Source organism: Notothenia rossii (genome assembly GCF_949606895.1).
Source record: "Notothenia rossii genome assembly, chromosome: 1".
Lineage (NCBI taxonomy): Eukaryota > Metazoa > Chordata > Actinopteri > Perciformes > Nototheniidae > Notothenia > Notothenia rossii.
In genome coordinates this window covers 11,744,923-11,760,587 of record NC_136912.1, presented here as the reverse complement: position 1 = coordinate 11,760,587, position 15,665 = coordinate 11,744,923, and the positions used below count along the sequence as shown (strand labels likewise).

General features: G+C 41.0%; 1 protein-coding gene across 2 annotated transcripts; it reads left to right on the top strand.

Moving 5' to 3' along the window:
• Window positions 1-476: 476 nt before the first annotated feature.
• dkk2 (dickkopf WNT signaling pathway inhibitor 2) lies at window positions 477-14,205 on the top strand. 2 transcript variants are annotated; one of them, XM_079694267.1, is made up of 4 exons: window positions 477-973; window positions 9,579-9,729; window positions 10,811-10,942; window positions 12,056-14,205. In XM_079694267.1, exons 1-4 carry the CDS (start codon window positions 776-778, stop codon window positions 12,304-12,306), a joined length of 732 nt encoding a protein of 243 aa, XP_079550393.1. In that variant the 5' UTR covers window positions 477-775; the 3' UTR covers window positions 12,307-14,205. The 2 variants fall into 2 exon arrangements, with proteins under 2 accessions (XP_079550393.1, XP_079550392.1); XM_079694266.1 differs by having other exon boundaries at window positions 9,576-9,729.
• Window positions 14,206-15,665: the final 1,460 nt, after the last annotated feature.

Here is a 15,665-nt window from a genome sequence, read left to right as displayed (position 1 = left end):
CCTCTTGCTTATTTAAATGTCCCATTGGTCAGGACATCATTCTGGACTAAATAATGAGGCGTTTTGCTTTTGAGATGGCCTTAGTGGGATATTTAAGATTTTACAGTTATAATCACTACAGGTAACAATTTCCTAAACACAAATCCATTCTTGTGATAACGTAAAATGATCCACGTTACCTACCAACTCTCTTTAAAGCAGCCCCACTCTGACTTTTTCCGTTTCCTATACGCGCCCAGCAGCCTCGCAGTAAAAAGGGTCAAGCGCCCAGTTAAAATACACAGTGTATAATTTTATAGCCTTTTCCCAACGGGGCTCCTGGTGCCGGTGTCGAGACGACAATGTGCAAGCAGCAGTGCCGCGCACAGATCAGTTTCATTCTTTGTCAGTTGTGAATAGGGGCGGAGGAAGCAAACTCATTAGATCCTATAAAAAGAAAGTATCCGAGATCATAAAACACCCGGCTGCAGGACTAAGTGCTCACTCACAGCCAGACGGAGACAGGGGAGGAAACCTCTTGTCAAGTTTCTCTCTGACCCTCAGAGCATCAGCATTTTAACAGATCCGCTTCTTCATTGTTTCCCTCCTACACTGGGCTCTCAGATAACTGTGTCGATGGCAGTCATTCTTCTGACTAACTGATTTTCATGATCATCACCACTCTCTGTATTGCGTAACGCATGGACACTGACAGTGCGCACACTTGTCATTTAGAAACTAAGATTATTTAAGTCCTTTTTTTCTCTTTTTAGTATTTTTACGTTCATTTTCAAGGATGCTTGTCCTAACTTGGAATAGATGCTGTGTTGTGGTGTTTCTCGTCGCTTCACTGAAGACGGGGGCATCCCAGGTATCAGAGGCGCGTCCAAAGGCGAACTTAATCAAGCCAGCTCTGTCGGAAGAGTCACCTACACCGGCTACAAACCGCACTGCTCACATCGGGATCACCAAGAAACACAACGTCCTTGCACAGGTACATTTAATTATTTAATTATCTGAGGATGTATGGATGGATATGCCAGCAGTACATTTACGCACAGCCTTCAACATGATTAGCAGCAGTGGAATAATTAATACTAGTGATCATTATAATGTCCAAAAAGTAAGGTTAACTTATTATAATAAGCATAACAAGAAAGAAGAACAGTTTCCCCCTTTGTAAATCACAATATTAGTATGCCGTGGATATAGAGAAGTGCATACTTGTGCGAGTCCTCTTCAAAACTGTCGTTATGATGGATCTTGAGGTGTGTAAGTGAAGTAGCGCTATATCTTAAAAGAGCTTTCTCACGTGTGAATCGTTATTGGAAATTGCAGGGATTGGACCCCTCATAAACCCTAATTGCCTTTCAGACCTGACGCCACAGTCGCACTTCAACAGTAAATCATCAATGCCAGCAGAAATGTGAGAAAAAGTTAACACTTAGGGTAATTTTCTGTCTGGGTCTTAGTGTCATTAAAGTGGTCCAGACGCTTGCTGGGATTATGAGATTCTTACTGTGGGGCCTCTGAGGGATACTCTTACCAACCACTTAATGCCCACTCAAAGTTATCAATTCCTGCTGTTTCAACAAAGTGCCATATTACTGTAGTTTGACAGCAAACGTGGGATCAAAAAATATTAAAGATTTGGCACGCTTTATTCTGGCAAAAGTAACAAGTTGTGAACATTATGAGTGACTTTTATCAACTGAGGAATTAGAGCTGTACATTTATTGCTTGGCCGGAAAAGCAAAGTTCTCCAAGGCACCAAATCTTTCAAATAAGTGGATATTTTTTATTATTGTTTGGAGAGGTGAACTTATACTAATGTGGAAAAGAAACATGACACATCAGTAAAACAAAAAAACTGACAAATGCCAAAGTCTTCATCTCCCAAATAGATAACCACTAACTTTAAGTTTTAATTAAATATCAGAGTATCTTTTTGAGCAGCAGATGGCACTGCCACATCTCCATCAGGTCTCTCAGCACACTGAAACAGCTGATTACTCTTCTCCTTATGCATTTTTCTGCCTGATGGTCTCAGCCTCTAACTCATGTTGACATGTGGCCGTTGAACTGTCTGTTGTATCACTTGCAGTGGTGATAGTGTTGGGTTAATGTGAAGCGCGTAGTGCTGAGAGCAGCCCTCTGACATCCAGCTCAGGCAGCAGAAATTATGGAAAAGCCACTTTCTCTCCTCTGTGGAGATCCAACCTCAAGCAAACCCTGCCAGACCTCAATTTGAACGCCTGCTTACATCTTTACCATTGCAATAATGTGGAGCGGTTTGGAAAAGTGGACTGAGGGGAACCGATATATGTGTGCAGAGACCACCACACTGTTACAAAATGTCATGGTGCAGTGTGTCCAAATGAAGATGGCGAATAGCATTTATGGCAGGAGCGGGTATATGTATTTGTGTGTGTGTGTGTGTGTGTGTGTGTGTGTGTGTGTGTGTGTGTGTGTGTGTGTGTGTGTGTGTGTGTGTGTGTGTGTGTGTGTGTGTGTGTGTGTGTGTGTGTGTGTGTGTGTGTGTGTGTGTGTTCTGGATGCCAAGAAGTTTTCCAGAGTTGTAAAGTAACAGCCGCAGCTCAGCCTTGGCCAGAAATGCGGCTTGACGCTGGCAGGCAAACTGCACTGACCTTCTGCATCTCATCATATTCAGTGGCCATTTATGAGCCGAATAAACCAATGATAACAAGTCTGCTCTCTTCATGAGGCTGTAATAGCATAGTGAGGCATATATTTAGTCTAGGAGTGATCACAGGGAGTATATAACTGCAATTACTCTACCTTAGATTTTTTTAATTATAAGAAATGCACTGAGCAGGTTGCACAGCACCAAACGGCTCATCACTGAGACGCTTTCTCTCTGAAGTGGTTCACAGAAGGCACCCTGAAATATTTTTCAACTTCGTCTGATTTTGTGAAGTGATTACTGCTGATTAAGGCTTGGGTGTAAGTTTGGAAAATGGGCATGCATCAACTCAAATTTCTCCTCTGGCATTTGCATTATGAGGAAACCTCAGAGTTGATATCTAAGATTGATGGTCGATGGATGCTGTTTGTTTAAATGTGTAAGAAATAGTCGTCAGTTTACTAAACCTTGGGAGAAATTACAGTGCTTTCCAGATTTTACCTTTGCCAGTTTTGTGAGTGATAATCTCAATATATGACCCTTTTTTCAGTCTGCAGTCAAACACAAATATATAACATTTTCACACCATGTAAGGAAGCTCTTTCTCTGACAGTTAAGTTTACAATTACAAGAAATCTCTCCAAGAATCGCCCTCAGTGGCTCATGTTTAAATGCGGCAAGTTATCGAGGAATGAGTCCAGCCACCCTGTGGAGAGGAGCCGCTGAAGCAGGAAACAAGGTTGTAATTTGTGTTTTTAGTCATCAAATTAGAACTGCTTCTCAAAGCTGTCGGTTGTTTGACAGCTTAATGTGCTTTTATTTCCTGTTGCTGCTGACAGCTTTGGGCGATAAGGCTTACATTAATCACACAGTAACCAGGGTCGGGTTTTGGCTTTCCCTCGGCGTGGTTCAGCTTGGGCCAATTGCTTTCCAGTTGTCCGACCCTTTTCACATCATCCTGTCTCGAGTAAAACCGACAAAACCGAAATGTACGCCTATAAGACATTGACAGCCGCCGCTCGTGGGTGGCACTGTTGGATCCCTGGAAGAGAACCAACAGAAATGGATAGCACAGGCTCACCACTGTGACCTCTGAACCCACAGGGGAACCGACAGCGTGGCGGCATTCATGCGGTACGTGTCTGTAAAACAGCAGCCCGGTCAGTCAGCCAGTCAACTAGCTGCTTTATTTAATTCAACACAGAGATGACTTTAATAAGCGATCTCTGAGGGCTCTGCCTGTAAACGTAGAGCCACGTCCTTTCCCTTTCTCTCAGCCCTGCCTGCCCCCTAACCCTAAATGAAGGTTTGGTGATCCTAATGAGCTGAGAAAAGAGGTGTGAGTGCTTGTTAGCGCTCGGCTCCGTTTGTGCTTCAGTCCCTCGTCCTGTGGCCTTTGCAGTCTGTGGGTCCCTCGGGTGCTGTGAGGGCCATGCACTGGAGCCATTAGGGGTCTCATGTGGAAACTCACTTCATTGAAATTGGACCTGTTAATGAGAGAGGCGACCTGTGCACCTCTCATTCCACAGGATTACACCTTTTAGAGCAGCCCACTTGCTAGAATAGCATACAGAGCTTTCCCCCTTTCCTTTGATATTCTTTGAAGAGCGCAGTCATGTACGCTGGCTGTGTGGCTCTCTTTGTGTCCGATGAATAAGATCAACCCAGAATGTATACTTAACTTAAGGAAAGCCTAGTTTTTGGAGAGTTTGGATTCTAGCACTCAAAGGGACATGCCCATAAACACATGTGTTTTGAGTGATGAAAGACGCCAAGCTGCGTTTGAAGACATGGTTTGTACGAGTGACTTGTGTGCAGCCATCCCTATGTAATCTGATACTGCCTGTCTGTGCTTTCAGGGCATATGAAGTTTGTTTATCCAGTGACATCGTTTATTTGACTCTGTATAGCCCCTGCCAGTCATTAACACCATTCACTGTTTCAGGTTAGTGTCTGAATTCTGAAGGTCAAGGGCAAGCATGAGCTCAACGTTTGGATGTGTGCTGAGTGTTTGATGCTTTTTTTTAAATTCGGATTTGTTGTAGTTTGTTCTTTAATGTTTTTGGTTAGACACAAACAATGCAAGACAATAATTATGAACTGCTGTTATTGTTAAGGCCGTAGCCCATCATATACAAACAGTAAAGGGACTGTATGGAAATGATTATGGTGGTAAAGGGGTTCAGAAAAGAGGATAGCCTATGTACTTTTCTCTCAAAAGAAAGTCTTAACTTGCTGTTTCTTAGTTAAACATGCCTGTATGCAAAACCAGTTGTAAATCCTTGCAAAGACAATAATGTTTATGAGGCGACAATGTCCTGGCTCAAATGTGGTTAGAGGACTTTCATTGTCATGGTTAAACAAAGTTAAACAATGTACCAATTCACTTTAAGTTATATTTGTTCTGCCTTTTTTGTTTGGACCCTGTTGCAATTTCTTTGTACAGTAAGTCTGTAGAAGAGTTCAAAGAAAACCACTCTTCTTGAAAAGGGCCTTGTTGTGTTTTTGTACAAAGTGAAACATATGATCCGAACCCCTTCACCATCTCTGCATTTGAAACCCTCAAACTCCACAGCAGAGGCAATACTTTGTGTTATTTCTATGCATTACGCGGCACTTCCACACCATTATATCAGCACTTTGGAATGACTCCACAAAGGTAAATAAGGGACCCAAAGACCAGTGGTAAGGGTTCAAAGCCCTGTATATCCGGCAGTAAATCCCTTGTAGATTGTTGCTCCTGCACATTCAAAGTTCCTCTTCAAAGCCGCAGCGCTTCACCAGCACGAGGGCAGCACGAGACAGGGCCGGGGGGCTTCCTCTGTCTGTCTCTGCCTTTATCGTCCCACCAGCATACCAAGAGAGGCTGCAGAGTACACCGTTTTCATCCCACTTCCTGCGCAGGATCCAGGGCTGTGCTTTTATGTGCGAAGGCTGTTGAAGGGAAAATAAGGGAGCAACAGAACAAAAGATCTGAGATAAATGAGATGCATCCAAATGGAGCTTCATCCCTCAGAAGATGCGAATGAGGCGTTTTAAAACATGACAAGATAAGGAGAGATTATCAGATGCGATTTGAGGGTCAGTCTTTTATCGTTGGGTTTCAAAGGGCTGTGTCTTCCAGTTTGAGCCGTGGTGGAAGAGGTGATCGACTGTGTTTCTTCTTCTGCTTCTGCCCTTAACATATGCACTGCAATCAATCCAAGCAGCTGGCCAGAAATACAGAAAGGAGTCGGAGGGGGTATGAAGTACTTCTGCATGCTCTCGGGCCCATTTGTCTTCATATTTAGATAGAAGCACATTCTTTTATGTCACGGAAAAAAATTCCCACTGCAGTTTTTTGAACTTGAGACCATATTTTGAGCATATTTCTCTCCTCAGCTGTGATCACCCCAACAGTACGTGGTGATGTACATGTTCCTCTTAATGAGCAGTTGACACAAAAACAAGCAGTTGACACAATAACAGGCTGATGAGGTGGAACATGTGTTCATGACATTAGAATGAGAAGAAACTTAGATTTTTCTCTGAGTGGAGTAAAGTCCATCGGCTGAGAGATACCTTGAAATGTGGTTAAAAGCTTTCAAAAGTACACCTTGAGTTTGTTTTCTTGTTAATAGTCGGATTAGAAGATCAATACAGTGCTTATGTCTGTGTGTTAGAAACAGAGCTAGAGCCAGGGGGCGAATAGCTTTACTTAGCATAAAGAGCTCTTACTAATTAATTATTTATATTGTTGGTTTGATTTCTAAGCACAAAGCCCGTTTCCAAAAAAATGGAAAGGTTTGGTTTTTTAGATGGAACTGTAACTTTATTGCGCAGGAACATTTAGAAAAATCGGTATCAAGATGCTTAACCGACTTTCTACAAGAAAGCCAAAGGCACACCTGTAATTAATAATATTGTTCTTTTTTGATTTTCTTTTTGTGAAGGAGCGCTTATGTTAGGGCTTCTCCGTGAATTAATTGGATTATATACTCTTCCCATAATGCAGCTTGATGGCGTCCATACAGTATTTGTTCCTACCTGCCTTGCCAACAACCATTTATTTCAAACCCCCGGATTAATCGTTATACCCCAAAGCCAAGACAACCCTAATTACATCAATAGTTATTTTCCTCCACAGAAGACAAAACATTTGTTGAAAAGTTCTCCCCATGACGTGTAAACTGGTCCTCATGTGTACGATCGGAGGAGCGTCCCTTTGAAACAAATCCTTTGAATATTCTAAGAACTGCTCTGAACACAGTAGTAATCAAGAAATATTTAGAATCCATCAAACACCAGGGCTTTGTTACTTTCATCAACACATTAAGCATCTGCATTGTGGGAATCTGTCATAATGATGGATGACGATTCAGTTTAATATTCCTGCTCATTCTTCTACGTCTGTATCATTGCCTCCATGTGTTTCCAGCCTGAGAAAGTCTGCATGGCATTCGCCCAACAACTCTAATCTTGTTCACTTTCAGAAGCATGTTGAGAAACAACTTCTAATGTGCTGAAATATTGATTTTGTTGATAGAACATGTGGCATACAGTCATTATTGTTGTATTGGGCACGGCAGCCCCTCTCCGCTGACCGTCATAAATCCAAAAGAAGTTTCCTTTTTATTGTGGCTGAAATTATAATACTCGAAATTAACCCTCTTTCTTGTTCATTCTCATGTTTATTGTTCCATGTTTGTCAGTGGTAAGTAAGCCACATTAAATCCGATCTGTCAGTACAGTACCAGCTACATTGGGATGTGGTGCTGGTCGTGGTGTGCCAGCCAAACATGTTGTTCTAATGTCGGTCTACACGGGACATTATTTACACAGCCACAATGTAATCCTGACAATTCTCACTGATCTGCATGTTTGAATAGTTGTCCATCCATTGCAAAAACAAATCTCTATCGTAGAAAGCAAGTGGCTTAAAATACTAAGAGGATTTGCAGCAATTGGAAAAACCCAGTGACCTGCCTGAGCGTCTGAGTGTCTCGCCCATGTGGACTTCAACCTGAGTTTGGGTGTTTTCGTGTAGCTCTTGAGGAATTCAGTGCGAATTTGTGACATTTCTTGCAAAACAAATGTACAACAAACACTATTGTTCCTTCTCCAAAACGAACGGGGGCAGTTCTTGCATGTGTACGGATTTCCAGTAAAACTTCCCATCGGTTCACGCGCTTGCTATGGAAAAAATGAGCTTGGCCTTAATTGTACTTCTCGCTGCTGTTGACAGTGGTTGTTTTTGCTAAAGTGGTCATTTCACTGCACTTACGGTAAAGACTTAAAAGTTATTCGTGTGTCTAGCTGGACAACAGAATGTCCCAACATCTCAGTGTAAACACAAGAAATACTAGAGCAAAAACAAAGCCAAATTAACTATGAAGGAGTATGATTAGCTGCAGTAATTGCCCCTCAATTATGTCTGTAGACTCATTAACCCTCTGAACACATTGAGAGAAATTGAGAGAAACTGAAGTGGTTTGGAAATTGTAATAGCTCTATTGTCCTGGACCTGAAACAAATGACCACATTACATGACTCTAAGTGCAGACATGTTAATCCCTACAGCATGTCGTCCTCTCAAATTGAATGCAAAGGGACCACAGCCTGTATTCAGTTTATCCAAAGCAAACAATCAACATATTTTCTTACTCATCCTCAATAGTATTTATAGAGTTATCGGTTAATCTTCCAAGTTTTCAGATCTCTGCATGCTGCTGAGACTTCTGTCACCACCTCATGGTAAATGGCATTTGGTTCAGATGTCAAAAACATGTTCAAAATGACACTCGTAAAATCTAACATCACTGTCTAAAAGAAGAGGCAGCATAGAAACCTTAAACACAAAGTCACTCTTACAGTAACTTGAATTACATCTTCAAGGTTTCCCTTAGTAAAGAATATACCAATCTTCTCTTGAAACAGTCAATGCAAATCTCAAAAAGTTACATAAATGCAATTAAAATATCGTTGGATATTATCTGATTGTCTGCCTCCTTGATCAAATTCTATCTGGTAAAAGTAAGATGTGGACTTTTCCTACACGATGACTTGAATTTAAGTTTTTTCCCAAGCTCCTGTTTTTGGTCTAACCAAGAGTCTCTTTAAAGACTTCTAACTCAAGCATAACATGAGTTTTATTTGGCTTGTTAACAGCTACAATTTAACTTTTGCGACCTGAGGTGCACGGTGTAACTGTGGTGCTTGGAATGGAATTAGAAGGAATGTTACTGTGTTAGGTCTGGGAAAGTTGCGGTTTACAGAGTTGTGCATGACCAACAAAATACACAATGTGCCTCCTCTGTAACCACGGTGCCCTCTGCATCACAGCACTCCGATAATCTGGTAAACATTTTGTAATCATTACGAATCAGAGATCACACACGACCAACACATAACATGCCACATTTAATCAGATACATTTAGGGGGATAAAACACATTGGTTTGCCAATCAGATGATCTAATGCCCAATAAAAGGGGACATTTTTATGACATTAAATGTTGAACAGCCCTTTTTTACACTCATGCACAGCCACATGTTCTTTTATGACTTGGAGGAAAGTTTATCAATGTCAAAAATCAAAGGCAACACTTTTTATATAAAGCACATTTTGAAATAGACCTGCCCATGCTTGTTAAAATAAAACAAAACTTAACTTCACATTGTGACATGCACTTGTTTAATAAATTCTGAAAATATGGATGATTCCACTGCCACCACATTGTCCCACTTGGCACTTATTTACTTAAATCGTATTCACAAACCTGCACCTACAAGGCAAAATGCTTTGGTTATTATATTCCGTTTCTATCTTTTGTCTCAAAGCTGTTAATTTTTTTTTGAAATCACAGACATTTTCAACTTTGAACACACCGTTGTTAAGACAAATGTGGGCTTATAAAAGGCAGGATCTTTCTTGAACGATGTAAATTCATGAAGTAAATGCATCTTTTCCTCAACAGGTGTACCCATGCAGCAACGATAAGGAGTGCAGCGTGGGGAGCTACTGCCACAGCCCTCAGCAGTCTCCCCCCCGCTGCCTCAACTGCCGCAGGAGGAAGAAGCGCTGCCATCGAGATGCCATGTGCTGTCCTGGGAACCGCTGCAGCAACTGTGCGTACCTCAGACACACACACACACACACACACACACACACACACACACACACACACACACACACACACACACACACACACACACACACACACACACACACACACACACACACACACACACACACACACACACACACACACACACACACACACACACACACACACACACACACACACACACACACACACACACACACACACACCATGTATAAATCACTTGCAGGGGACATTACATGCATTTCCTAGAGACTCATCCTAACTTTAACCTTAACCATAACCAACACATGCCTAACCCTAACCCTTGCCCTTAACCTTACCCTTACCCTAACCCTAAACCTAACCAAGTCTTCACCCTAAAATTAATGATTCCCCCCATAGGGACCTCCATTTTGTAAACAGATTTAGGTCCCCACATGCTAAGCCACACACACACACACACACACACACACACACACACACACACACACACACACACACACACACACACGCACACACGCACGCACACACACACACACACACACACACACACACACACACACACACACACACACACACACACACACACACACACACACACACACACACACACACACACACACACACACACACACTTTCAAAGCATATCAGGTTGGGTTATGTTGTGACTGCAGGGTACGAGTCAGACATTTGATTTCTTATGCAGATATTCTGGAAAAAGTGACTGCTTCCAAGAGACTGAATCAAAGAGATTTAAATAATGTTGAACACATGCTGTCAGACAGAAACAAGAAATGTAGTTGAAATTGATGACCAGAGGTTAGGAATCATTGGTCTCATTTATGAAGAAAGTGTTTGTGCAGAACCTCTAGGAAATGGTTGTTTGTTTAGTGACATATCTGTCCAAACATTTGCAGTTAATCCCCTTGAAAAGCCACATTTAGCAATCCCTAACCAACACTATTTTACCATACTACCATATTGATTTGACTTTAACCTTGTTGGCCATCAGGTTGAATAATATTCTATGTAGTTTCTTGACAAAGAAAGCAGGGTTGCTATTGCTTTCTGTGATGTTTGATCCCTTATTTTTTTTTCTGCAGTTATTTGTGTGCCTATCTCCGAGAGCGTTCTCTCACCTCACATCTCAGCTTTAGACGAGCATAACAAACTCTCCACCAAAGACCAGAACTGGAGGAAGAATGGAAATCTGCACGCTAAGCACTCTCTCAAAGGTGAGGTTTATGTTTGAAACATGCCCACTGGAAACCTTTCCCTCTCCAAACACTGGCCCGTTTGTTTTCTCTCTCAGCTTTTCTGCTGTTGAATCTTTTTGTTGTTCACTGTCTGCATGTCCAACAGAGTTCATGGTTGACGCCAATCCACAAACTATGTTGATAATTACAGCTCGGCTCATGTGTCAGTGTCTGTGAGCGTAGAGCGCAGCGTGGGGAGCCGAGCAGTAACCACAATGCGAGAGCTGTTTCTGCACCTACACTTTCATTGACAGCACACAAGTGAAAACCACAGAATGCAGGTTTGGCATGATTATAGCTAATAACTCCCTGAGCCCCCAGCTTAGCGTTCATGTCACCATTTAAGTTATTGTAAAGGGCCCATCCATAAAGCAATAGGTTTAATGAGACACTTAAATTACTCAACTCTAAATGCACCCTCACGACAGCAGGCTGCAACGCTAAAAGCAATGTGAAAATTGCACCACTACTTAAAGTTGCTATAAATGAGCGCATTTACTTTTATCAGGCTTGACTCACTGTGCCTATACTTATAACATTATAGTGGAATTATACAAGCTGTTGTTTAAGAGAAATTCAGTGGTGTTAAAGCAATGAACAGGTTTAGCAGTCCCTCACGCTGATGATTCAAACGTTATATTTAGATAACTAATCAACCGTATGGATTGAGTGGTTTGTGGATTGAAACTTTTGACTGGAGGTGATATTGATTTGCAACTGCATGACTAAATTACACAATGGTAACGTCCAACCAAGAATATTATATGTAAACCAGATGGGACAATATGGTAAGCACACAGAATACATTTAAATGTTGTTAATTAAACGTGTCCACACATAATGCAATCTGAATAAAAATGTATGGAATCTTTATGGAAAACAGCTTGTCAAACAATAATCATACATTTCCTGTGCTTTATAATCTGAATCACTATACAGCCAAACTCCAAGACGCTGGGCGATTTCACAAAGTTCTTACATGTCTCTGATTAAGCATTTGTTTAACGTTAATGTCAACGTGTCAACAGTTTGTAGATCTTTTGTTTGCTGGTTCTCCGCTGACCAGTGCTGTTTACTGTCTTCCTCTGTTAGGACACGAGGGCGACCCTTGCCTGCGTTCGTCCGACTGCTCGGAGGGCTACTGCTGCGCCCGCCATTTCTGGACCAAAATCTGCAAGCCGGTGCTGAGGCAGGGGGAGGTCTGCACCAAGCAGAGGAAGAAAGGCTCTCACGGCCTGGAGATCTTCCAGCGCTGCGACTGTGCCAAGGGCCTTTCCTGCAAGGTGTGGAAAGACGCCACCTCATCGTCCAAGTCCAGGCTCCACATGTGCCAGAAGATCTGAAGCGGGGGGGGGGAGCAGCTGCTGTCGGCGTAGAGTGCTCTGTCTCCATCTGCCAGGGAAAGTTTCTTAAAGGACGGGTTGTGGCGGTATTGAAAAGGAGAACAAGACAGAGACTAACAAGAGACAGAACAAACTGTGTGGGTTTAAGCTCGCTGTTCGGCAAGCAGGGAGTGAATGGGATTTGCTTTAATGTGTCTGCTGCGAGCGCTCCATCCCTGTGCCCATATACACACACACACACACACACACACACACACACACACACACACACACACACACACACACACACACACACACACACACACACACACACACACACACACACACACACACACACACACACACACACACATACACACACACACACACACACACAGCATGGGTTTGTGATCAATGAGCTCATGTTGTTGTTGCACACACAAATACATTTTTTTTTTACACTCGGGACATTCAGGGAGCCACAAAGTTAGCCAGTAGCTGTGATAGGTGAGGACCTTTTTTTAGAAGGAGGCCACAGGGGTAGCAGTCTTTCATTAAACTTCCACTTGTATAAATAAGACAGAAAAAACTATTAACAGACAAGCCATATTTTTTACTGCACAGTAAATGCTTTACCGGCCTCCAAAGACCTGATGTGGGATGTCCTGTGTCTCAATGCTGGATCCGACATCATTTGTTATCTGTTTAGTCAGAATTTCAATATCTTGTTTGTTTTTGAGTCTTGCGGAATTTAGCTATTTATATGCAGAGCATTTACAAACAGTAACAAAGTCCAGACCCACGAAATACCAGTCATATCATATGAGGAACTAATTGCATACACTCTTCACTTCAGAGCTTGGGTTGTGTAACAGCATACGGAGACTTCAATGCAACGCATGATGCTCTTAAACCAAAGAATGAAAGAATATTTACTTCAGAGTGATGAGTTTCATCTGGGGTATTAGCCCCTCGGCCCATTTTTAGCCACAAGAAGAGAGATAAAGTATTGTGTCCGTCGTTGAAACCTTGTTTGATCCGTCAGATGCAGCTGCAATCTATTGTGATAGAAACTGTGTGGGTTTGCACTGAGGCAGTGTCAGTGTTCCTGATACCAAACCAGAGAACGGCTCTGCTTTTTCAATCACATAAACAGGACTCAAGGATACCATGGAAGTGCAATTTTTTCCATTTACAATGCCAACAGGAGAGCAGTCTTGAGAAGATGATTAGACTTAAAACATGCTCCGTAAACCCGATGCTTTTTTAAACATATTGCAGATTGAATCAACATCAACACACAGCCCTGTTTATTTTTCAGTTCATCCAAATATGATAGCACGCTTCTTTCTCATGAAATAAGCTGCAGTTTTGTTTTTATGCCAAAGCATAACTTCCTTAAACAACCACTTGATAGCTACACAGTCAACATAATATCACATTTGCCTCTTTTTAGAGCATCAACTACACATATTTTTTAACCATTTAAAATACCAATAAGCTCTTATATTGTAAATAGATTGGAAACAATGACCATGTATTTAAGAATCAATGTATATCATGTACATATTATAAAAATATGAATCTTAAATGTTGCAGCAAAATGATCTAGGTGAGAAGAGTAATGAGGGATGAAATAGGAGCAGACTCAAAGTGATGTAGTTAAAATGATAAGCGCTGTGTGTATGGACACAGGCGAAAGGCATTGATAGCTTTGATATTACAGACTGAATGCATCATAAGGATGTTTCCAAAAAGAGAGACAAGCACATGAATTTCCAAAACAGTTTGTGTAAATGGTGTGTACTGTAAATGGTGTCAAGATTTATATCCCGCTAAATATTGTTTGTGTCTATACTGATTTGTTTTGTGTATTTACGTATTTGTGTATGATGAATGAATAAAAGAATGTATTTTGTATCATTGGTTACACAGGACTGGTTATTACTCATTTTTATGTTTGGGTTTTTATAATAAAAGACAGGAGGTAGAACAAAAGCAACATGAAAAACGCTTATTAAAAAAGGTAGAAACATGAAATGCAATCTATTTAAAATGTCAAAAAGAACACTGGCTTATCTCAGACATGCAGAACGTCATATAGCAATTTTACTTTACCCTTCATTAAATGACATGAACAGTAAAAGCCCGTAAAACTTGGTTTCCAATCTTAAAGCTTCCCCTGAAGTTTTCTTGCAAACAGTTATTTTCAGATTCAGTTTTAAACACAACTTTTCAAGGGGTCTAAATAATGTGCTGGATCCATTCACATCCATTCTCAGAAAACATTTGAACAGCTTACATCAATGTAGAAAAAAACATCAAACCGTCTTATTAAGAAGGGAAAGGTTGTAGCTACTTCTCCTGGACTATGTTGGGTTGACGTGAGAAACAAACCCAAAACTGTCATCGGATTTGGTTTCAGAATTGCGAAATAAAAACAGCAGAACCTTCCAGTTAAAAAGGTAAGATGGTTGCAACTTGTTCATACATGAAGTTGTATTTGTTTTAAACCCCTTCAATGAGAATAAGCCAGCTAAGAAAATATGACTAAACCTCCTGGCTAATGAAAGTAAATGTTTTCCCTTAATAATAGAAAGCTATCATATTTCATTTCAATCATAAACCATACAAGTAGCTCACGTGCTTAAGCAGGTTTAAATCTAGCTCGAGCTCTTACCTCAGTGAGATGCTACCATGTCACCTGACTTAATCCAAGCTGAATAATGATAATTCAAAACATATTCTTGAAGCATATTGATGCGGAAAATCCCTAAAAGGTTCAAGGGTTACTTAAACCACCAAACCAACTGTGTCTGCATTTTTCACCAGTACAAATAAGACTTCCTAAACCCATTATCGCCTGATGTATTGCAGATGTGATCTAAAGACAATATGCTTTGATATGCTCAATGTACAGTAAAATATGCAGGATATGTTTGATAAGGTAGAGACCAATTTTCTTATTTTGTCCTATACATTGAATATGATCAAATATTTAAAAAAATAATGGCGTCTTTGAATGTGATCACTGTCCTCACCACTTCAGATGATGTGGCAACATGTGCTGAAAGCTCTCACAGAGGACACTTTGATGTCAAAAAGTCACAATTTTAAGAATAATATTTTACAACGTTACATAGTCCTGTTTCGACAGATTCTACGAGAGGGACATATTTTTCCCATCATCTTTTACAAAAGACACATCATTTGGAAAAACATCAAATGAAGCAGCATTACGGGCTGCTTTTGTCTCCACAGTATGTCTCGTTATGATCTAATTGAGTTTCATTTGATGCCCTGTGGATTTCTCCTTTTATATTTTAAGTTAACTTCTCACGCTCCTTTATTTAAATTTAACATTAAAAAAAAAAGAATGT